General features: G+C 36.3%; 1 protein-coding gene across 1 annotated transcript in view; it reads left to right on the forward strand.

Moving 5' to 3' along the window:
- The first annotated feature begins 2,130 nt into the window (after positions 1–2,130).
- The window catches only part of ST18 (ST18 C2H2C-type zinc finger transcription factor), a 174,640-nt gene continuing 152,250 nt past the window's right edge, over positions 2,131–24,520 (forward strand). The window contains exons 1-2 of the mRNA XM_009567203.2: positions 2,131–2,242; positions 2,543–2,678. Of these exons, the coding sequence (XP_009565498.2) occupies positions 2,204–2,242; positions 2,543–2,678 (175 nt within the window). The 5' untranslated portion in view covers positions 2,131–2,203. The remainder of the gene's footprint in view (positions 2,243–2,542; positions 2,679–24,520) is intronic.

Consider the following 24,520-nt stretch of genomic DNA (forward strand, 5'->3'; position numbering starts at 1 on the left):
GACTTAAGAGGAAGACTTTACCGAGGTCTTCCCAGTCCATAAAATAGGGATTATAAACTTTCTGACCTCATGGTGATACTGCGAAAATAATCTGCTGTATACTGCAGTACTTTCATAGGCAAGGTATGTATTCACAAAGTACAGATAATCAAGAGGAATGGTGGGGTTACTGGGAAAGAGGAATAATAAATGTGTAATGTGCTGTAATATCTTACTAACTTTTATAAGATGAGAAGATCTTATAGTTTGAACTTGGAATAAAAACAAATATCAAAAATTAGTAGACAACTCCCTCTTGGCTCCAGTGCTTTTTAAAATCTGCATTAAAAAGCAAAATCAACTGTTGTGGTGTCTCCAGATGTTATAAAGAAGTGAAGGTTCAGTGATTACTTTTGGAGAATGATACTGCTTGATGAGGCAAACCTGCTGACTCTGACAAAAGACTGCGTGTTGGGTACTGAGAAGCAATCACATCTGTTTTAAAAATCCTGAGAGATACCTAGACAATTCTGTTTGCAAGATCATCCATAATTCATATTCTGAAGGCATTATTTTTGAGTATTTGTCATAGAAATATAGCTAGGTAGTTTAACATTTTGCTTATTTATAGAAAACTTTTACATGGTTAAAAGCTATGCCTTCATCATCCTATTAATTGTCATGAATCATTCAGTTATTAAAGTACATCCGCAGTTGTATGTCCTTTATGTTGTGTCTGGAATGATCCTTAATCCTGGAATAAAGATTTGGAACTACCTATGTAAAAAGGATGTAACAGCTAATAAAGGTATTTAACCTGGGATGAAATCAGAATACACATTTATCTGCAGAAGCAGACCTCACAGAAGGAAAAGCAGACTAGTGTTTGTTTTACAACATAATGTCACAATGTCTTATGTTGTCCTCTCACAAACGTACACAACAGGTGTTTCATAACACCTGTCCTTAAGACGTTTGAAAACAGTTTAAGAAAAAATATTTACTATGAAATTGTAAAAAGTATGCGAGCACTCCGAGGGCTGCCAAGTAGATCAGAAGGAAGGTTGGTTTGGGCTGCATGGCAGAAAAGTGATTTCAGTGCTGGTCTGAGAGTTTAAGAAGGAAATTGCAAAGAGATCAAGGAGATATTTCCACATCAGGAAATAGCTGTCTGCAATTTATTGTAAGTATAAGGAAAAAGCACTGGAACCACTTGATGTGGGTGGAAGCCAATGGCCCATACTGGAAGTGCTAGGTCTATATGGTACTTCTTTTCCTATAGAGAGCTGAAGAAGACATTTCTACTTCTCTGCTAGAGTGTGGCTTTGTGACTAGCAGGGTAAGAGTTTTCAAAGAATAGACAGATTTAAAACAATGATAGTGGGTGGAGAGGTTTTATGACTTTAAGAACATTTGAAATTCCCAAATTGCAAAAAAATTACCAAAAATGCAAAATCTAAATTTCCTCTGATTTTTAGAGCAGTCCCAAATTGCTTTAACAATTCAGTTGCTTAATGAGCAGAGTTCAGTCAGAATCCCCAAAAGTGAGTTTTGGGGGTACTGAATACTTGAAACATGAGTATGGCTTTTATAACTGACGCCCATTTCTTTAATGAATGAAACACAGGTGTTTTGAATCTTGCTGGGTATGAAGTAGGGTAAGGCACAGACTTTCGTTGTCTGTTTTGTGATGGGTTTGGAAGACTCTGAATCTGCTCCTGCTCCAGTGTTCCAAAACTGCATCCTATACTAATTTCAGATGTTTCTTTCGGATCCCTCTGGAACAAAACAAAGCTTTTAGTGAGGAAAATGCTGTGCAAGCACTAGAGCAAATGAGCTCAGTAGACTAAGCAAGACTGAAGTTCTGCTTAAAGATGATAAAGCAAATATAACTTAATGTTAAATCAGAGAAAAAGTAACACCCGCCTCCTCCTCTGCACACACATACAACTTGTTTACAAAAGTGCCTTGTAGTGACTGCTGGTGGTGTCACTCCGTCCCATGCCCCAGAGCTATCACCGGGCCTCATGGGAGATGTGACTACAGCATCAGACATGGGACTGTTTGTTCACTCACTTTCTGTGAAGAGAGTTTTGAACTGTGTTTTGAATAGACAGCATTTTCTTTGTGTGGTTGGTAAATAACACAGAGCAAAGTTAGTCAGCAAGTTGCATAGCTTCTGCATTCTGATTCTTTGGAGCCCTTTTGTACCAAGCTTGACAGGATGTTTTTAACAGAATGTGACCTCACTGGGATACCAGAGGTAAGGAAAAAATTTATTTGGGCTGTTGTGGAATATTTTGCACAGAACTGCCTGAAAGTATTGATCTAAAAAGCCTCCTGGAATGACAGTGGTTTCATGGTGATCTAGTCAACACCTTGTTTAGTGAAAATCAATGTCTTTCACTCCTTTGTTATAGGAAATCTTAATAAGATTATTTTCCCACTTATGGAAAAAGACACTGATTTGCAAATCTCAGAATGATTATGTACTTGCTCTAATGTGTTGAGCAAAGGCCCAGTTCTAGTGATAGAACATCAAAATGTTCTCTTTCTAACTCAGAACAGAATAAGCAGTTCAGATCTGGCTGTTCATCCAAGTCCTAGAAGAGGAAGTGCCAGAATCGGAGCGGTCGCAAACCTTACAAGACCAGGCGACAGTGATCTTCTGAACGCTTGTACTGAATCACTAGGTAAAGGTAAGAAGGAAAAAAGTAACATACTAGTATCAATGTATTTTCTGGCTAAGATCACCTGTGGATTTTCATCATAGGCATTAAAACTGAGGCGGCTGCTTGTAGTTTAGCTTGGACATAGAGCAAAGTGGACTGCGGGAGATGCGGGGCTGTGCAGGCACCCCCTCTCCTCCCTCTGCTGGTCAGAACCAGGGAAATGCGGCGGATGGCACTGGAGGGGACCAGGCACCTTTCTGCCCAGGTGGAGGAAAGTCCTGCTTGCTAGTGGCTCCTCAGGTTTTCTGTAGTGTGTTGCTCCTTGTTGTAAGCACTGACAGCGTTAGGATGCAGTGATGAAAGGTTCAGCATCAGTAAAAGAAGAGGGAGAAATCCTAGTGCTCAAAAAGCCCAGGGAGATGATTGTTCTTAAAAAAACAGTTCAGATATTTATTTCTATAAAAAATAGTATAAAAATATGTATAGATTACTGTTGAATGATCTGAGTGATTTATGTTCATGATCTACAAAGGTTTTTAGGAAAATGAAAGAAAAATGCATTAATACACAAACTAGATTAATTAATAATAAGCATCTTGCTGTTCTGAAATTGAATAAATAATATGTATTCTACTTTACTATATATACCGACATAGTGATAAAGCTTCATTGTTCTTGTGGTCAACAATTGTTATTTTCCAGCCAGTACAAGTGATTACCAAAAGAAAAGATGAAAAAATTGTTTGGCATCACTGATAGAGCAGTGAGAAGAAATGAAGTTCTCACAATATGTAAAACAGTTATTCATACTTAAAGACTTGTGTAACAGGGAATTCTAAAAATAGGCATTTAAAATTGGAAAGTTTTGAGTGCTGCTGACAATAAAAGTGTTCTTTGGTAAATGGGGATGGAAAAGTTTGCTCATTTGCTTGTGATGAATTAGAGTCGCTCTTTACTGTAAGGCACATAAAGAGACAGAGATTTGTTTTTTTCATGTGATCAGTTAGCAAGTGAAGGGGTTGAACTTAATTTAGTAGTATAAATGATACGAGTGAATCACTGCTCCCTGTGAGATAGGGTAATGACTTTAGCTAAACAAAGCATTTACAGTGATACTTTTATAGTGTCAAACTTGCTACAGTACTTTGATCCACGAGCATGTGGTAGGTAAATTGCTAGCTCTGTCCTAATTAGAGCAAATATTTCTTCTGAAAAAGCTTCTAGAGACAAACATGTTCTCTGAGGCAGAAGTCTGTGAAATGGGGATGACTAAAGGGGATTAATTTATTTGATATTTGTGTAGCAGTAATACTTACGGTCCTCCTCATGGGTCAGATAGTGGATATTGAACAATGCAGTACAAAATCAGACTGTATATACCAGACAGCTAACGATACAGACATGAGACAGCAATTGAATAAAATAAATGTGATAAATTCTTAAGTCATAAAAAATACAGACAAGGTGTTAACATGGAGTTTTCTGATTTTAATAGCTTTCTACAGCTGTATTTGTACTGTTAGGGTTTTTTGAACTGATAATTTTTCATGGCATCTCACTCACTTCAGGTAAACTGCTACTAACAGCTTGAAGCTTGATTCCTTTTTGACCTTCAGTCAGGGAGATGTTGGCAGGGTGGGGTACAGTTTACTTTATTCCTGAAATTGAACAAGAGAGTCCAAAAGTTCAATAAAAGTAAGCTGTTTAATAGCTATGAAAGCTACGATGGATAAACCAGTAGAGGTCAGTACAGAGTGTTGAAATGGAAGTGGAATGCCAAAGCTTTGTGTGTTTATGCTCGGTTTTCGATCTCTTAACTTTGAAATGTGGTAAAGGCTTTCAGTGGCTCACAGTTAATATTCTTGTCCTCTTCAAATGATAAATTAAAAATACTTGGGATAATACTATAATGACAAACTGCTTAAACAGAACAATTTAAATGCGTCTTTGACAGCATGGTAAAGCTTGCAAAAGATGTTGGAAACCTTATTTGTGGAATCATTATGAACCCAATGTGTAATATTTATTACATATAGTATAGCGACAAGTGCTTCCAGCTGATAGTTATGTTGCAAAAAATATAGGAGAAATAAGATAACTTTTAGGAACCAAGTTTTCAAATTCTTGAAGGTAAAGTAACAAAAGATGTTTTCTCAGTTTAGGAAATAATTTTGGATAATTATCATTAAGTGATGCTTTAAAGGTCTTTTCTTTGTGTACATACACATATATACAGAGGGAGATACAGACCATATAAAGTTGAATTATCCTTTGTTTCACTTTTTAAAGCCATTGTTTGCTGGTGGTTTCCTTTTGTGATTTAAAGCAAGGAAAGAATCACCGTGGATAGCCTGTGCATGAAAAGATCCTTCAGCATATACTATCTGCAAAAGCTCATCTCTGAAAAGCTTCTATTCAGGCTGGTTTCTATGAATCTAGAAAGAGTAACCTTCCTGTCCCTGTTCTGTTCCCTTGCACTTTAACTAAGTACTTTGAAAATTATCTTGTTATAAAATTGTAATTTTTGAATATTAAACTATTACTGAAAAAAGTTATCACTACGTAAAGATGGTATGTTATATTTTGATTTCAATACTAGCTTACATGTGTTGTCTATGAGGTTAGTGAGAAATTTCCTCTTATATTCAGAGAGAATAGAACTATATAAGCTGGAAAAAAATTTGAAAATGCTCTTCACCTGTTCCAGTTTACCTTTCACACTCTTCTTTGAATTTATTATGGAGGCATTGGAAACAACACTTTCTTTCTATGTGCTTTATTGTGCACTTGAAAGTGACAAGTACTAGACAAAGACTCCACAGGTCTTTCTCAGACACTTGTGTTGTGTACTGTTGGAGCCAGAGGGCATTAGCGTGAATGTAGTTCAAAGGGCTTAAGGGGAGGATTGTAGCAGGGGAGGTTATTCTCTGATGATTGTAACAGCTATCAATAGTATAAACTGAGGTAGGAAGGAGACAGAGATGTCATAAACTACTGTTGCACATCTGACCTGTGATGTAGGGTTTTTTTCCCCGACTCCCCCCCCCCCCCAGCCCCAGGGGCAAAGGAAACTTAGAAATAATTTAATTTCTTCCATAACATAGAGTCTAATCTACCAATGTAACACACATTTGATGGCACGTTAAATGACAATTTCCATTTTGAATCCAGATTTCTTACCAAAAGTTTGGAATAAATTCTATTAAATTTAGTTCCATTCTTCTTCATTCAAAGGCAAGGACTGAAACAACTTTTAGTACTGATTTAATTCTTGGCTGTGTTTGTATTTTGAGAAAATAGGGTTGAATCTGAAAGTCAAACCAACCTTCATTCCCCAGGTAAACTTCTGATGTCCATAACCTTTTGACACACAATATATTCCCATTGCCTTTTTCTTCTCTTTCTCATTTCTTGTTGGATTAAACAGGTATGAAAATTTGTATTGCTGAGCTACTGCATAACTGCTTATTGACAGAAACTGGTATTCTTCATTAGTTGTTGTTGGAAGGGAGATCTCCTCCTCAGGATTTTCCTGAAAAGTAGTGCAAAGGTTTAAGTTAAGGTGGCTCTTATAATACTGAATGGTCTGGCTTTAGTCAGTCAATGTTGAAGTCCAAAGGTCTAAGTATTTCTACTGCTTCAATTAGATTTGCCTACATGTTAAATTTCATGAACATCTGGTTTGTTTTTTCCTGTAATATATGGCACATAAGCCCCCAGAATTTCAGGACCGAAATAATATTGCTGGAAATGTGTTTAACCAAGTACAGTGTTATGCTAGAAGTGTATTATTCTTATTTGTATCCTGACCAAAGACAGACGATTAACAGCAGAGCTGTTAAAGAATAAGGAACAGACGGTCTATCTTATCACTGTAATTCTCAGTCTCTTCATATATTAATGTTTCATATTTTCTTGACTATGGTATTACATTCAGACATTCTTATGGATATAGTAACAATATCGCTTTGTCCCTTTTATCTGTTGTCTTCCATTTTGGTTTTTTTTTGTTGCTAGCTTTTAAAAATTCTTCCCTGCAAAGTAACTACGCCTAGTTAAAATATCCTATGACTATGCAGCTAGGGTTTATATTTGTTTAAATCAGGGATAAATGTCTCCGTATTTAGTGTGTGCATGTACAGGAGTGAATTCCAGCAGTTTTACATTGCCTGATATTGAGGTATCTGTCATTTAACTATAAAGCTATGTGTTCTGTTTAAGCATGTACAAAAAAAATTGTGGGCTTGTGTCCAGATAGGAATAGGAATAATTCAGTCAGTGGTGATCAGTAATCAAGATAGCAGCACAAGTGAAAATCTCTTCATATAAACAAGGAAACTGTAGCATTTCCACCAGCAATTGAATAAATTAAGGTTCCTTACCTGTAATTATGTTATCAATCTGCAGAGTCCAAAATAACCTAAAAAAAAATACAGCTAATAAATTAGAATGATAAATATTGACAAACAAATTGTAATTTAAAACAGTTCACATGGACAAAAAAAGGTAGATTTTTCACCTGTTTCAGAAATAAAAGAATCACCTAAGGAATTGGTATTATTCTGGGAAATGTACTCTGTATCACCAGAATACGTCAATGTAACAGTTTCAGTTTTGGTGGTTCTACCATTGTAGTGAGACATGCATGGAGGACTCTTTGCTTCTAAGGTGTTTAAGGGATCAGAAATGGTGGTTTTCCCTGACTATATTAGATTAGATACTGTAGCAGGGTTGGTTTATTTTCATTTTATCCTGGAGTTCTATTAGGAATTCATTACCTGTCCTTTTCACTGTGCAGCTCAAGTCAGTATCAGTTTTTTTCTTTTTTATTTCCTCCCTTTCTTTAGACTTCAGTCTCTTCTTGATATCTTTTACCTCCTACTGAAATCAAAAGGACATCAAATCTAAGTCTTGACTGTCTTACATAGTCCAGTAACAAAAAAAACCTAGTTGTATAAGGTGGCCTGAGTCTGAGGACCCATAGCCTTTATAAAGTCAACATGAAACTTGAGATATGTGAACTTAAGGTTTCCTAGAAACTCTGAAAATCACTTCTTTTTCATAGAAAATTTCTCAATAGTTTCTCTTATACCTGTGTATTTCTAAGAAGTCAATAGTCACACTATCACCTTAACTGCAAACCAAATAAATGCAAATTCAGTTTTTGTAGCACATATTCATGTTTATGTTTACAAGCAAAGCCATTTCGAAAAACCTTAATTTTTTTAACAAGTCTCTTCTAAAAGTGAATCTTATGTTTGGTTTTACTCTCAGAATAACTTCTTATGAAAAAATTGTAATACATCAATAAAATCTTCTGTAATATATACTAAATATACCACCAGGGGATATTAAGAATAGGCTTTGCAGAATAGAATATATATAACAAGTTCATAGTCTTACTTTTTCCTTTCGAGAGCAAATCTCAATTTCAATTGTTTGCACTACTTGCATATAATAAAATGATATTTGACTACATTATTTGACTGTTCTTTGGGGTTTTTATTTTGGTACAGGAAAAGAAATGTGTCATTCTGGAAATGTTTTTATCTATGTGAATATATATATATTGTATTTTTATCAATACACTGATATTTTATCTTTCTGTCTAAGTATATGAATATATACAGAACATTATGCCATTTCTTCCAGAAAAGGTTACTTGGGAGATCATTAATATATTTTATGATCTCAAAAATTCATATTGACATTAATTTTGTTCCAGGAATTAAGACGTTAAACTTAAGAAAATGGTTAATTAAAATTAGAAGGAATATGGATAAAAGTCTTCAAAATACTAACTACAGCTTTAAACCAAACGAATCAGAAACACTTGTCATTTCCCATGAACCTGACTCACAGAAATATTTTATCTAATTTCTCTGTAATAATTTTATTAATAGTTTCCTACAGAAGTGTTAATCACGTGATTGCATGTGTCAAAAATATTCCGTTTTGTTAGCAGATTTATACTGTTTCAGAGAAAATGTATATGTAAAGATTTTCTGGTACCTTAATATTGGTGGTAAAGATGACCTCAGAGATTGTGAATGCTCATACCTGGTATGCTGATACCAAGATCTCTTGCAAAAAAAGTGACTTGGAGCAGCATGGATCTTATTTGTTGACCAACCTCGTCCCATTCTATGATGAGATGACTGGATTGACTGGATTAGTGATTAAAGGGAGTATGGGGTGTCATCTGTTTTGACCTAAGCAAGGTTTTCAGCACAATCTTCCACAACATCCAAGTATTCTAGCAGAGTTGTCATGGAGTAGAAGGATAGACTACTGGATGAGTAGAGAACTGCATGGATCGTTGGACTCAAAGCATAGCGGCTAATGGTTTGTACCATTGATGCCCAGGTTCCTCAGGGGACTGTTCAGAAACCAATCCTGTTTAATAACTTCGTAATTGTCATGGTAGACAGTGGCTTAAACATTGTATGCTGACAGTGATGAAGGCTAACAAAGCATTGGACTATATCAACAGCAGAACAGCTAGTAGATCAAAGGAAGTTGTGATCTCCCTTTACTTGAAAAGGGGAAGATCTAAGACACATCTAGTATATTGTATTCAATTCTCAGTACCCCATAAAAGACATGATCAATTGGAGCAAGTTCAATGGAGAGCTGCCAAGATGATTGGAGGCAGAAATATATCCCCTATGAAGGGACAGGGTTTAATTAAAAGATTCATTTACTCTGGAGAAGAGATGTCTGCAGGAAAAAAAAAATAAAAATCATATTTAGGCAAATCCTGGGAAAATAATTTTATTGCAACTTTTGTCATAACATTTTCCTTGTAAGTGAATAGTGCCTCCTGCCTCTAAGTAAACTCACCCATTTCCATTCTCATACATCAATGAGGTTTGGGTTGTTAAGGAACATTTAAAAAAAAAATAAAAATTGCCGTTCCAGATGTAGTCTGATGGTTTATCCAGGTCTCTGAACCTCCTATGCCTGCTGGGAGGATTCTTCCTGTGAAGTAGTCCTTGCTATCATTCCTGGGATGTTGGAAATTTACTGAGTACAGAAGTTTGGTCAGGATGGTGAATACTGCTGGTAGGGAACCAGCGGCCTATGGGTTCTGAATTGTGACTTGGTTTGATTTGATGGTGCTTATACTTTGTTCTTTTCCCCTGAAATTTGATGTGAATATCTTTGTTTAGGAAGAAAGAAGGGTGTCAAGGAAGTCATAAGAAATCTGATACTTTTCTTTTGTTTGGAGTGAACCAAGTGAGTGATTAGCAGGTACTTGTAAACCTATCTTTTCCTTTTGCAGATCAACAAAAATAGCAGTGAGGATGGGGTAAAAGGAGGAGGAAAGGGTTCATGAGCTCTCTTGGCTCATTGTAGAGGTACTTGTGGCTTTGCATGGAGTTTCTGCTGCAGTTGCATGGGCACTGTCAGTCTTGCGTGGCTAGGTCACCAGAAGGTCCCTAGTTCTTCACTTCAGCTATCTGTGAAATTTGGCCGTTGATCACATAACTGTCTCACAATTGCCCGTGAAATCTATTCATTCTTCACTGCACTGTTTATTAGCTTCTTGCTTTGTTATCTCTCAATAGTTTCTCATTTTCTGTTCATGTTTGCATGGGTAGTGTTTGCATGCCCTGATCAATTAGTTTTAACTCCAGACGGGGCCCAGGCAGCAGCCTTGTTGCTTTCCTGAGCCCTAACACCAATAGTCTTAACCTTAGCTGGTGCTATTTGTGTACAGTAGCAGAAAAGGTATGCAATAACCCAATGCATTTATTAGTAATCGATGTAACAATGTACTATCTTCACTTTCAGAAAAATATTAACACATATATATGACTTTTGAGTTTTAAACATTAAATTTATAAAATAACAGTGCCATGGGACAGCTGCACAGCAGGACTTTATATATCTGATTTCCGTGACTGTATGATCACCAGTCAGCATTACACTAGGACCTGGAAAGGGATAGAATTGAGCGCAGGTTCCCTCTGATATGCATTCCTGACCCTCCCTGCTTCAGATCACAAGGAAGCAGTGATACCCTGATGCTGATCTGCAGAGGGAATAAAGGCACAATACCACAGCTTTGGAAGAATTCACAGCATTCAGGACCACGTGTTGTCACTGTTGTGGTGAAGGGAATAGGAGATAAGAGCATGGGTGATGATGACTGTGATGAATGGTTGAAACCTCTGTAGGTTCCTTGCATCCTGGCACAGAACTTTTCTGTTGGGGCTACTCAGGAGACACAAGTACACAAATGGCATGAGAGTAGACTCTGTCCAATTTCCAAGCTAAAGGAAATGAATAATCTAACATTATGTGAGCAGGTGCCAAGGCAGTGACCATAATAAGTAAGCCTTGCTGCGAGGTTGGTCATGGTGTCACATTTGTATGTTCCTGTAGTGATTGTGTGAGAGTTGGCTGGCTTGATATATGGCAAAGTCTCACCTGCTCACAGTTGCCAAACAATCCTAGTCAATGAGAAAGGAGGCTTTCTTTATGTTGTTCCTGGTCACTGCGGACAACAGGAAGCAGAACAAGTAGGAGCAACTGAAGCCTCAGCTATTGATGCAACTTCAGAGTGGGAATAAACACTTGAAAACTGGATTCTGGAAAAGTCCCTGGTTCTAATCCGTAGCTAACCCAGATGACTTTCAGATAGTCGCCTGTTAATCAGGTGAGAATGTGCCCTGGTTGTGAGAAACTATGTGGAAGGCAAAATTCTCAATTGGAATTCTATAATCCTCTGGAAATCACTGTTTACACTTTTTGATCTTTTTTTTTTTTAAAAAAAGAAAAACAAAACCACTTTTGTAAATTATTTTAATTTGAGACTTTAGGAAAATGAGATTGATACTGGTCATTGTTATTTCACGTAGAAGACATCCTCAAACCTTTGCTTAGCGGGCACGTACCTCTTAAAAATTAAAAATTGTAGAACATGGGAGTATTGAATGATTCTTTAATATTTTGGAAATAACATTCAGTTGACTCCTTTCTATGCTATTAAATCTTTACAGTACTTGTCTGCAAATACCACAAAGAAATAGCATGCATTATTATTTCTGTGATTTCAAAGTCTGCTGCACCTGAAAAATTTCTCCAGAAAGACAAAATACAGCACACTCTATTCACTTGTTTATATAATTTTATAGCTAGTGCTATTACAAAGACATCAGTTTTATTCAGTGATTTCTGGAAGTCAGATTTCCTGAGTGAAGTGAACAAGGCACAATGGACAATGCTGACTAAGGATTAAAAGATAATGCTTGCCCTTGTAGTGAAAAAAGTTCTAGAGATAGTTGTATGAGTAAAACTACTTCTGTTTCTGAAACAACATTGGGGTTGCCAAGAACTTCAATGGAGTTATACAGTTGGAATATGTTGATATTCTTCAATGGCATTTTTTTCTTTGTCAAATCAGGGATCTAGCACAACATGGTACTCCATCAAAGATGGCTGGCATCAAAGAACAACTCAAAAAGGACAAACTTGAAATTCTGATTTCCACAGGTGTGAGATGCAGTTGATTTGGTAACTAAAGATAGGTCTTGAAGTGCCATTTTTTTATCTCTGGACTAATTTCCCTTGGACTGACTGTTCATATAGCTTTTTTTTTTTTGGTGATCTGCTCCCGTTTAGCCTTGGATATTCAGTTACTAACCTGTAGTGATTGTGAAAAAAGAAATCTATGGCAGATTAAACCCTTCTATAAGGTGTATTCTGTGGTGTGTAACTATTGTTATGTACATAATCTACAGAGATCTAGTGAACATATTAAAGATATTTCAGAATGAGAAATTAGTGTCGTGTACAAATCTGATTTAAAATAAACAAATAGCAGAAAGTCTCTGCTTCTTCTTGCAACTTCACAGAATGCCACTTTCCTTTCTGTTTACCTGAACTATAACAGAGAGAAGTACATTCTACTCCTTTTTATAAAGCTTTTTAGTGTGGAAACATTCCTCAAACAAGATACACCTAGAGCCTAGTGGATTCCATCTCCAAAGGGAAAACACATCCTATTCTCAGCACACTAGAATGAAAGACTGAATTATACTTTTAATTATTTGTCTTTTTGCCCAAATATAGAGTAGATTTATATAGCTGAATAAAAAAAAATGGTCCTGAATGCTCAAAGTACTTTTGTGAAATAAAATGTATGTTACACATGTAAAATGACAGAGGGAAAGGAAGAAGAAGAGATTGCCAAGGACATTCTGAGAACATTTATTGATTGGAAGCTAATCACTGTTTTTTTCCCCTTTGTTTTGTTTTGTTTTGCCTTTTTGGTTTTTTTTGGTGATTTTTTTTTTGCTTCTCCATATTACATGAAGTGGTCTCTGTCTGGGTGTAATTTTTACTTTTTAGTGCCATCTGCACCTGTGGCCTTTGGACTTAACGTTTATGACAGATGGACTGGACTGTGTTTGCACCATTTAGTGTACAATCCTTCTGTATGTATCTATGCCATGCTAGGCAGTGGCAGTGGCCCAATGAGCATATTTATTAGTGCAGACTTCCTGTCTGCTTCCATTGTTCTGTTGCAGTGTCCTTTGAGCCTAATGGACCTTGTTTTGTGCTGGGCCCACCTACAAAATACTGTTCCCGATTCATGCCAGATTATGTGTTGCAGACTCTAATTTTTTTTTTTTTTTCCCTTCTAATCCGTTTGCCAACTAGAATGCTTAAAATGGATCAATTCCATATTGTAAATGCTCTTCCTCTCCTCTCAGCCTGCAAGCTTCATTTTGGAACAAGCTTGCTAGCTTTGTTTGCTAGTAATGAGATGTTTGATAAAAAGAACTGTTTTCTGTGACACATGTCACATCTCATGCTACCTGAGTTCCTGTTCTATGTTGTGCACAGCAAAGTGATAGCCCTTGCTAAAGAGGGTCCAATAAACACAGCCCTGGCTGCAGGAGCCCGCTGGCCCAGGGCTGGTAGCCGAAAGCTGTGTGCCATGACTCGTTCCTGCTGACTTCTTCATATGTCTGATGTGGGAAAAAGGATAGGCTACTTTTGCACAAGACATATTTCCTTCTGTATAAGTAGAACAGCTAAACAAATGCAAAGCTTAGGTACTTGCCTTGTTTTGAAGTTTTTGTGAGGTTTGTGAACCTAATACTAGGCAGATGGGGTATCATGATAACAAAGAACAATTCGGTATAGTCCATTTATCTCATGAAGTTACGAAGTTGCCTCCCTTGAATTTTTTGGGCCTGTTACAGAAAGACATGAAATGAAGCTGCCGGTTAGTAAATCTCAAACCAACATTGGAGAACTCAAAGCACCGTTTTCTAACTGTCAATGTGTATAATCCTAACTAAAAAGATACAAAAATCTTTCTACAGAAAGTAATCCTGCCCTTACAAACTCTTTGTGGAAAGATAGATCACCAATATAACTAACTGCACTGCACAGTAAGACTATTTATTCTGTCCTCCTGTTATCATGATCATGAGGAAAGGAAGCGTATTCATCTCATACACCTGGATTTTAGCAGGGAGTTTCTGGATTGGGTAGACCGACCAATCAGATTCCTGCAGGGTGAGAATGATGACCTAGCAGAAAGAATGTATAATTTCACAAAGAAAAAAAGCAATTATCAACAGCATTTTCATATCTAGGAAAAACTTCTTTATGATATTGAAATAAAGCTGCATAGTATAAAGAAAAGAGATTAGGCTGGCATATTCATGACTGAGAGTCAGAAAAGGCAAAAATTTTTGTTTTCCTTTCAGCCATTTTAAATTTGGTATTTCTGATTTGCACTAAAAATGTCAACTATAAAATATCCATCTAGAATGTGTAACTGAGTGAGTTTGGGCTTGACAAGAAAGTATATTGAAGTCTGTGTGCAAATACTCATGTATGGTTTTAATATCTTTTTCATTCGCCTTTAATGCTGTTGAATATTTAGCACTTTTAAAGATCAGGTACTCAAATTGAAACGGTGAAACAATGCATAGGCATTTCTGTGAAGGAATGTGTATGTTTTCAACCTTGAATTTAATATTGAAATGTAAGACTGAAATTCAAAAATCTCATGACGATGTGTTCAGCAATCATATTTCACACCACATGAAATCTTTTTCTTCCCTTTTGTGATATCTGAAAGAGTTTCATCAATTTAGTGTTGTAGTTGCACATCTTGAAGGACTATTTTTAAGAACACAGTAAAGAAAATGTGCAGGCTAGTTGTGGGCAAATCCTGTTTAATACCCTTCAATTTGAATTAGCTCTGTGACTGTTCTGATTTTTTTTCCTACATTTGCTGTGACAGTATCACAGTTTGTTCCTGAAAGATTATTGCTTACCTACTCCATGAAAAAAACAGTTTTCTAAGTTGCTTTTCCCTGCTGCCCATTGGTGTGATGATGATGTATCCTGTTGAATCTGCTCTAAAATCTTCAGTATCTCTTTTTTTTTTTTTTTGTAAAAGACATTTCTTTTAAATTCTTGGGTGAGAGCAGAGGTTGGTACAGAGATATATTACAGAGGAGACAGGATATGACTGTTTATTTTTTTATTAGCTTTTCTTTCTTTTGCTTTATCGAGTTCATATCCACAGTGTAGTACAACAATAGAGGTATTATACAAGTTTGCCAGGACAGAGAAGTAATCTTCTGCCACATAACATGATAAGATTATCTTAAAGGTTATTGTAATGTTTGGTTTTCTGATTGGAGCCCTCAGCAAATAATGACCTGAGGGGTTGTGTCATTATGTAGACAAACTACATGACCATTCAGCTGTGATTATCATAACTTCAGTGCCAGTAATGTACAGTGTCCCAGAACTGCGGAGCTAGGTATCATGTCTTGCAAATGGAATTATTCAGTTAATCGCGGAAGAGCCTGGGGACTGTGCTGATGGAAACACATAATAGCAAGGTTATGCCTATCAAGGATCTCCAGACTCAATCTCCCAACTGTGAGGCACAGTAGAGACAAGTACTATGTGGCAGCCGTCCCTTGAGTATCATCATTGTGTCTCCTCCTTAGACATTACCTACTTACTAAACAAGCCAATATACCATACTTGCCATCATCTACCCTTGGATCTAAAGGGTCACATCTGAAAGGAAGACAACCAAGGGGAATTTTCATTACCCTAAATTGCACATGCCTGTGAACACTGGAGACTCAATCTTATCTAGTCTTAAGTGAGCTCACACTTCTATCAGAGGAATTGTAAGTCTAAAGAGCTTTGCAGCACATCCAGACTGGCCAACAACTAACTACATGTCCTTGGGAACACGAGACAGGAAACTGCACTCATCTACAGACACTAGTTCAGAAGTAGTTGCTTTCTTTGTGTAAGCCTCCTGTCCCTGCACATTCTTACTGAAGAGTTAGGATCTCTTTCTTCAAATATTATTATATGTAGATGCGTTCCGCAATATTTTTCTGTCACTGAAGCAATTCTCACCTGTTAGGCCTCTGATGTGGTAGAACTGCTTGTACCAGGCTCTCCACCTCCTACTTTTTTTCCTATTACTATAATTTCTTCGTAGCTGCAGCCTTTTTCTGATTCATCTGATCTACAGGTACGATCCATCAGTTTTTCTGATCGAGAGAAATCCACATTTGTGGTCCCGCAAAAGGGTCATCAAAAGACTTGTTCCATGTTAGTGTCCATCGAGTTTTGAATCAATTTTCCTTCTAGCATAATGATCATTTGCATTTGCAAAGAAATAGGACAATGCCCTTGGGATTTTGATCAGTTCTTATTCTAGACAGGATTTCCAAACTGGAAGCAGAGAAACTGGCTTTCCCTATCCATGACTTTCCAGAGTCCAATCAACAGATTTAGCCACTAACTTCCTAATGTCTCTAAGCATGTTTGACTCAGGTCTTTGCAATGGCCAATCACAGCACCCCTAAGTTGCTGGAGGATTCCACGGATATCATTCATTTTAAGATCCATTAGGGAAAGCAGCTGCTCCTTTTGCCTGCTGAAACACCATTTGTTGCTGCCAGATCACCTGCCTCTTCTGAAGGCCCCACAGGCAAAAGAGGTTGCAGGTTACTGCAAGTCACACCTGGCACCTTCCTGAGTGGTTCCAAGAAGTGACTCATTGAAGAAGTGCAACTCTCTGCACGTATTATTTATTGTCATTGAATTATTTATCCTTGCAACTTACTTCTGTTGTTAATGTATTTCTGGCATATTATACCAAGGTGTTAGGAGCAATTTGGTCTCATTTGTGTTGAAGTTAAATCAGTCTTCATATCTACTTCTTAAAAAGAAGAAGAATTTCTTCACTGTTGAACACAAAATAAAAGGATGCAGTGATAAAATCACCAGATGTGGTACGCAGAATAGAGCTCAAAGGGTCAGTTTTGGTTGCTTATAGGAGTTTTTTACAAATAAAATAGTGCTGCTGCTTTCCTCTAAAAGTTAATCTCAGTTTGTGCACTCAGGAAGCATACTTAAAATCTGAATAATTGCTCCAGGTTGAAACAGAAAAAAAATATTGCATTTCTTTTTATTCATGAATAAACAGTATAAGACAACATCATTTGTGCTTCTTTTTTATACTTTAGAAATAAAATGTTTTGTTTCCTTGAATTTTCTTCTTTTTCTTGTAGACTAATATATCCCAAGACAATATATTAACAATATTCACATTGTAGTAAAATTATTTGAAAAGTAAGAAAAGCAAATGCCTTAAAAATGCCTTTCTTTAAAGACCTCCAGTTTTTATTTGTCCTGCTTCTCATTTTGTCAGATATCATTGGGTCCTGCTTACAAAAAAATTGTACATACAACCCTGCTATGTTAAATTTCTTCCTTCACTAAAAGGAGTAGTTCAAGCACTGAATAATGTTCAAGGGGAGACTGTGAATTAGTTGCAATCAGTTTCTAATGTGTATAAAGACCAGTATAGACAGAACTTGAATACCTTCTTCAGCCAAACCTAGGGAGCAGCCCTATAACTGATTTTAAAATCTGTTTTGTGATACTCTTAAGTGGTAGGAAAAGTAGTTTTTCACAAGTTTGACAGCCTGTCGTGAACTTCAGAGCATAACTTTTGCATGTGAGTTTGGCCAAAATTGGAGTCTGTGTGGAATTATGTAATTTGTCCTCCTAACTGTTCAGAATCCCTTTCTCCCATCTGTTAGTTGTATTTCTATTCCACTAGTTAATACTGTGATCAGTGAGGATGAGAGAGTAATCCATCCTTTGTACAGGTATTATGTCTTTCTTCTGTCTACCTACATGTTTTCTCTAAATCCTGTGATTGCTGAGGAACTGGCAACAGAGATAGATGGAGGATGTCACACCTACCTACATATGATGAAGAAATGATGGCTGTAGGCCATTGACTTGCAGTAACAGAGGCATCTTTAACTTGTACATCAAAGGACCCCTGTTTAAGCACAGTGTTGGTATCACCAATTGTTAAAAATAGAAAAAGGGATCCTCATCTGTCATGTACTCTATCATTGATTCACTATGGTAAAATAACGAGCCAGTTCCACAGCGAATCTATCTTGTAAAACAAACTAGGCAAAAAAGAAATTAAAAAGTAAAAAAAAAAATAAAAATGAAAGACTAGGGAGGTGTATAGTACATATTGAAAGTATCTTGCAAATTGCAGTATTAATATAGAAATCTGACATGAAACATGTCTTTCAGATGAGTTAAATTTTAAGGTGGTCATTGCTGTATATATGTATTACCAGAATCTGGCTTTGAGAATTATCTGACTTTGAGAATATATGCCTACCTAATGTTTCCTTAACTGAGGCTAATATCAAAATAAGATTCTTTGAAACACTACTGACAGCTTTTATGAGGATTTAGACAGTTTAATGAAGCTGTCTCCACAAAATAATGAGCAAAACTTATAAAGACTTAGCCATGTTTGTGTAACATAGAAAAAGGTAACTGATCAGGTTTCTGTGGGAAAGAATAGCTCAAAGCTCTGATTATAAAAGCTACAGTGTTGACTGCTTGTACATAGACTAAGTAGTATCTTCCTAGATTAATAATTTCTTTCATTTAAAACAGTAGCTGCAGTATGATTTCCCATTCTTTAGTGGAAAAAAAAGAACTGTACTTGGAAGGAACAGAAGGGAAAAGAAGGTCTAAGGATTGGAATTTCTTTTAATTAATCAACTACATTATAGAATAATAATGGGTGAAATAGCATGAAAAACAAGATTTGTGTGCATGCGAAATAAATGCAAATGTGTAAAAGACTGATTAATGCTAGTTTCCCAGTGGATAAAGCAACCCCCTGGTTTTGATACCCTTATATTTGAGTTTATAGAATATATATTCTCCTCCTGCTGACTACTCTGTAGCCATTTCTGTTAATTATCATCTGAAAAACTATACAGTCCACTTCTTACTGACATAAAAAAGCAATAAGTCTTAGAAATTGTCCCAGTGATGCCTATGAAGCTATTTGTAAGAGAAACTGCTGGCCAGAGTATGCAAGAGCACCATTTAAGGGTTCAATTTGAAGATAAATTTATGTTTACTTGATAGATTCCTCTTATATAACATTCGTTTTGTTTCAATTTTTATTTCTTCTTCTGCTTATCTTTCTAACTCTTTCTAACTTTATTTTTTCATCTCTTTTTTATTTTGCTCTTTCCTCCTGCTAATTTTCCATTTTAACAAGATTTTGTGAGTCACACTGATTCCAGGCAAACAAGCTGCTGTACTGTAAAATAAATAGCCTTGAAATGCTACAAAGTAAATCACTTGCCTTCAAGATTAAGCTAAAATGTTTGCTTCAGCTTCATGTCTGAACATCCTTCCACTTAACCAGATGATAGCAGACTTTTTGCCAACAAAACATATCTTTACTAAACCAGGGCCATCTTTCAATAAGAACAGAGCAGTATGATGCCCTCTGCCATCAAAACATGCCTCTAGCCCTATTTATTTATGAGGAGCTTTGTACTGGATACAAACTGATCGTGAATGTTATCCAGCTTTATATAAGACATCACATGGTATTGGTAATCTGATACAGGGTTTTAAATGGATAGCTGCGCTGCCAGCATTAAGTGCCAGCATTTTTTTTTTGCTTTTGCTATCAAGTGGTATAACATGTACTGCTAAGAAATACTCCAGCCTTCGCAGAGTTTATGCTTCCTGCGGAAGAATTTCTACATCTTTATTTTCCCTTTCATCTTTATTTTTCTAAAAAAAATAAACTATTTAGCATTCTCTGATGCAGCATCCTGGAAACAGAGTGTTGTATGAAGAATAATATGCATTTTACTCCTTGCTCCTAAATATATTTTTTCAAAAGCTTGTATTTTAGCATCTTTTTGCTGCATGTTTATTAAAATAATTATATTTTAGTGTCATAGGTCTGGAGAATCTTAAAACACAGATGTAGTTTCTGTATTTCAGAAATGTTGACTTTACTTGGTGTTCATTCCTATAGAATTCTATTTGATCACCTGTACTAGTATTTGTAAACCTGGAGAAACAGCTCTATTTGTGGATTAGGTATATAACTGACATTCACTCCATGCAAACATGGAAAAATCTAACCTGGTGTGAGAAACCTGAAGTGTGACTAACACCCTGAATTTTTGCTTTACAATGTAATCTAGAGAATGGATGAGTATTAACATGGAAAATCTATCCTCTTTTTCCCAGAGGGCACCTTTGCATTATTGTAGCTGAAATGCTTTATGTACTGTATCACTTTGATCTGAAACTGAAAATCTGATCAGCATTTGTTTGAGTATTTTAAAGGTAAGGATAAAAACTAATCAATCCCTTGAATTCCTAGTTTCTCAGATCATTTTAGGACAAGTTATATGAACATTGTGCAGCTGGTTTGTGCATGCTTGAGGGAAGGATAATTGGCTAATTTGTGTTTGACTTACTAGAAAGCAGGTATAAGAAACAAGAGGAAAGAATACAGCAGAGGGGAGATTTAAAAAAACAAAGGCAACCTATCTGAAAATTTTGTAAGTAATTATATGGCAAAGATAGAGATGGCTCAAACTGGTATTTCAGTATCCAAGTATTTATCAATCATTCATTTTCAATTGAAATAGCTTAAATGGCAATGTGACTTTTGAGAGTGGAGGGCTGGATCTAGTGAGGACAGTTATACACTGAATATTTGTTTATGCATTTCTTCTACCATGGGGGAAAGACCTGTAGTTTTCTATGCTTCCCCAACTTTGTGCATTAGAGAAACTGAATAGCATGACTGAATTTAAAAGGGCTGACATTAATGTGAAGTATAAGGATTCTTTATGTGCATAAAACCATGATGGTTCATTCTGTGAACAGCTGCTAGCCAATAAGCCTTTTAAAAAGCCTTTTGGAGACAACACTGAAAATCCAGAGCTCATACTCTCACTGCAGGATTTGGAGACTGAATTTTCAAAACTAGGGCACCTCTAAATACATATTTTATAGTAATCTAAACACCTCTTAGGGACTAAATATTATATCAGTTGTATATCTAACGTACCATTGTACTTACTAGAACTTTACTCAGTACCAAATAGATGAGTTTTACAATATTAAGCCAACAAAACATCTTTAAATATAAGTAAGTGCCATGGTTCTAAAAATGGTTTCAGTTGGTAACTTGATTGTCCAAATGTACATCTGAGTGAATCTGGCTATTGAGTATTTTCACTCTAGACTTTGTGCAGTCAGCGAAACTATCATAGTTTTTGTAAGCACAAATGATGTACGTAACAACCGAAGCCCATTAATCAAGCTATGTTTCTAGAAACAATATTGTACTGAGCTGTTTATGTTGAAGTTATGTTGCAGTTTTGGGGGAGAGACTCTTGATTTGTACTCCACCAGCAAAGTCTTTCTGATTACTGATTTGTGCTATGCTATAAGAAATAAATAACAAAATCAATGATTTACTTATACTTAGGTCAATTACTGAAGGTTCCATAATAATATTCTCATTTTCTTGCAGAAGGTAAAATGATTACCTCTGCAAATAGAAGAATACACATCTTCCTTTTCACACTGAGAGAATCTTAACAACTAAAATTGATAAGCCAGAGGAAAGCAGAAACAGCCTGTTTGTAGTGTCTCTAACTCAAGAAATACATTTAGGATGAAAGTAAAATGTTAATAAGCTTCCTTCGCTCCTTTTCTAATGCAAAAAAATCTAGGAAATTAAAAACAGGAGTGCCAATTCCAAATTCCCACAGTTTTGAGCAGTGGTAGTGCTGTCCAAAGAAAGGAACACCACATTTGAGGGTTTCTATCCTTGTATCTTAAACCCTAATGGCTAAAGAAGCAGAGCTTAACTATGTAGAGATGGGCGTAAACTGACAAAGGTACTACAACCATGTGCTCATGATGCAAATATAAAACAGTCAATGGGTTGGGGTTTTTTTAATATCTAAGGAAGATATTTTAACATATTTTTAATTTTTAATTAAGTTAAAGCTATTTCAGAGGTAAGAGTTTCTGGGACTGGTGTCCTACATGTCCTGACCAATGCATGGGAAGAAAAATTATATTTCACTTTAATGAAATTACAAAACATTTCCTTGAGATTTGATCCTGTTGCTTAATAGCGTTGTCTCATCTTGTGGACAACTTAGCTAATGCTGATGTAATCAGAGATGGATTGTGTAGCACGAGTTGGAAATACATCAGTTAAGAACGTAACAGCTGCACCTTCCACTAACATTTTTTCATTGTATTTTGAAGTCTAAATATTTCAAATGAAGTTTAAAGGAGAAGACAAACTTCAGCTAAGCGACTTACACCAGTGAAATGGAATTAACAATTAAATAATAATGACTATACAACTGCAATGGAACTGGCAGATGCAGTTATAACAATTTCATGCTGTACATTAGAAATTTGTCCCATTATATTTGGTGCCTATAGTTATCAGGAGAAGAGACCTTTAATCACAGTCTTAACATATATTTTGTGGTTCCTTTTGCATACTTGATTTGCCTCTTGTATGCAAATATTAAAGTGACTCTGTATTTGAAAATTGTCTCCTATTAATCAACATTGATCTCATTTCTGCAGATTGACTAACTTGTTTTATATAAATTACGCTGTAAGGAAAACTTTAATGGTTGAATTAGATGACCTGTTCACTTTTTTACAGCATATTTTATTAGTCCAAATGTATGGTAGCCAGGCTTAAAACCAATACTTACAGGTACCTTTTCAGCACACTGCTCAGGAAATTAACCATGGAGCTCTCATTAACATTAATGGATGCTTAGTGGATAATTTACTGTGCACCAGGCTTAAAACATACCCCCCAGGGTGCTCACCAGGCTGTGTGGGAGATTTTTCCATGCTGAGGGTATTGTAATTGTATTTTATTAGATCAAACCACCAATGAAAGATTTTTATTTTTGTGACATCTATGCCTGACTCTGATTCAAAGAGTAAATACATACATACCTGTGTTCACTATGAATTAGGTGTGACAGCAAGATAATCCTGTCAGGGAGTTCTGGCAGAAAGATACAGTAGAAAAAAAAAATGTACTATCAACACTTCAAATTTCTCATAAACCTGGAAGGTTAATGCAGAATATCTTGGTTTTAAGCTAAATATAAGTAGTAACCACATTTCAGACAAGAAAGTGTGACTCCAACAGGCAAAAACTTGCAAAATACTGAAGATATAGAAGAGGTGGAAGGAAACAGTATAAAACTTATTGAGACCTTATTACTCTCTACAACTACCTGAAAAGAGGTTGTGGAGAGGAGGGAGCTGGCCTCTTCTCCCAAGTGACAGAGGACAGGACAAGAGGGAATGGCCTCGAGCTCCGCCAGGGGAGGTTCAGGCTGGATATCAGAAAAAATTTTTCACTGAAAGAGTCATCAGGCACTGGCACAGGCTGCCCAGGGAGGTGGTGGAGTCACCTTCCCTGGAGATGTTTAAGGAACAGGTGGATGAAGTGCTTAGGGACATGATTTAGGGATTGTTAGGAATGGTTGGACTCGATGATCCAGTGGGTCCTTTCCAATCTGGTGATTTTATGATTCTATGATTCTATGAAAACAAAGTGCTCATAGATCATGTCAGAGTAAGGAACTGGCTAAAAGAGAAATGAGTAGATTTTGCATAACATGGGATTGTCATCACCAATAGCTTTTGTTAGTAGTACATTAATTGTGCATTGCTGCCTCTCTGATAGTATAGATCCCAAAATATTTTTTGTCACACAACTTCTTGGCCAATGTTTTTTTGGGGTTTTTTGACTTTTTTTAAAATAGCTTTTCCTCCACCATTGTCTATAATGCCATACTAAAGAGCACCTACTACAGTCTGACAGTGACAGCTTATGTCACAATTTTCACAGATTCTTAACATTCACAATAGTGGTATTGTTCTTTTACATTACTCTCTTTAGCTTCACTAGTCTATGATACCTGAGTATTAATTTCTTTTTTACACGAAACCTCTTGGCCCTTACTGCATAGGTATATGCTGAAATGTTTGTACTGTAAAGCGCCCTGCTTACAGCCCTGGTCAGCATCACATCAAAAAGATACATCAGAAATACTAAGGACAGTTCTTTGCATCCCAATACATCATAGGAAAAGTATGTATACAACTAAGCCTGGGTAGCCTTGTTTAAGACAGAAAGCGTGATTGGCTCCAGAAGAAGGTCTTTTATTTGTTCCAAATATGTTTACAGAATATCTTTGTAGAATCTGGAAGCATATTTACAATGGATGTCTGCCCAAGGATGACTAACAGATATATTGCAATTTCCAGTCATGGATGAAGGGTAACAAGTGTAATGAGGTGAGTGGCTAAGGAAAAGCAGAGAATAAAGTATGATGTATCACAGTTGGAAGGCTAGTGTCTTCTCTTCGCAGATATACAGCCTGATTGTAGTAGTTCACAGCAAGAAGAGAGGTAGA

Source organism: Cuculus canorus, chromosome 2 (genome assembly GCF_017976375.1).
Source record: "Cuculus canorus isolate bCucCan1 chromosome 2, bCucCan1.pri, whole genome shotgun sequence".
In the NCBI taxonomy this organism is placed as follows: Eukaryota; Metazoa; Chordata; class Aves; order Cuculiformes; family Cuculidae; genus Cuculus; species Cuculus canorus.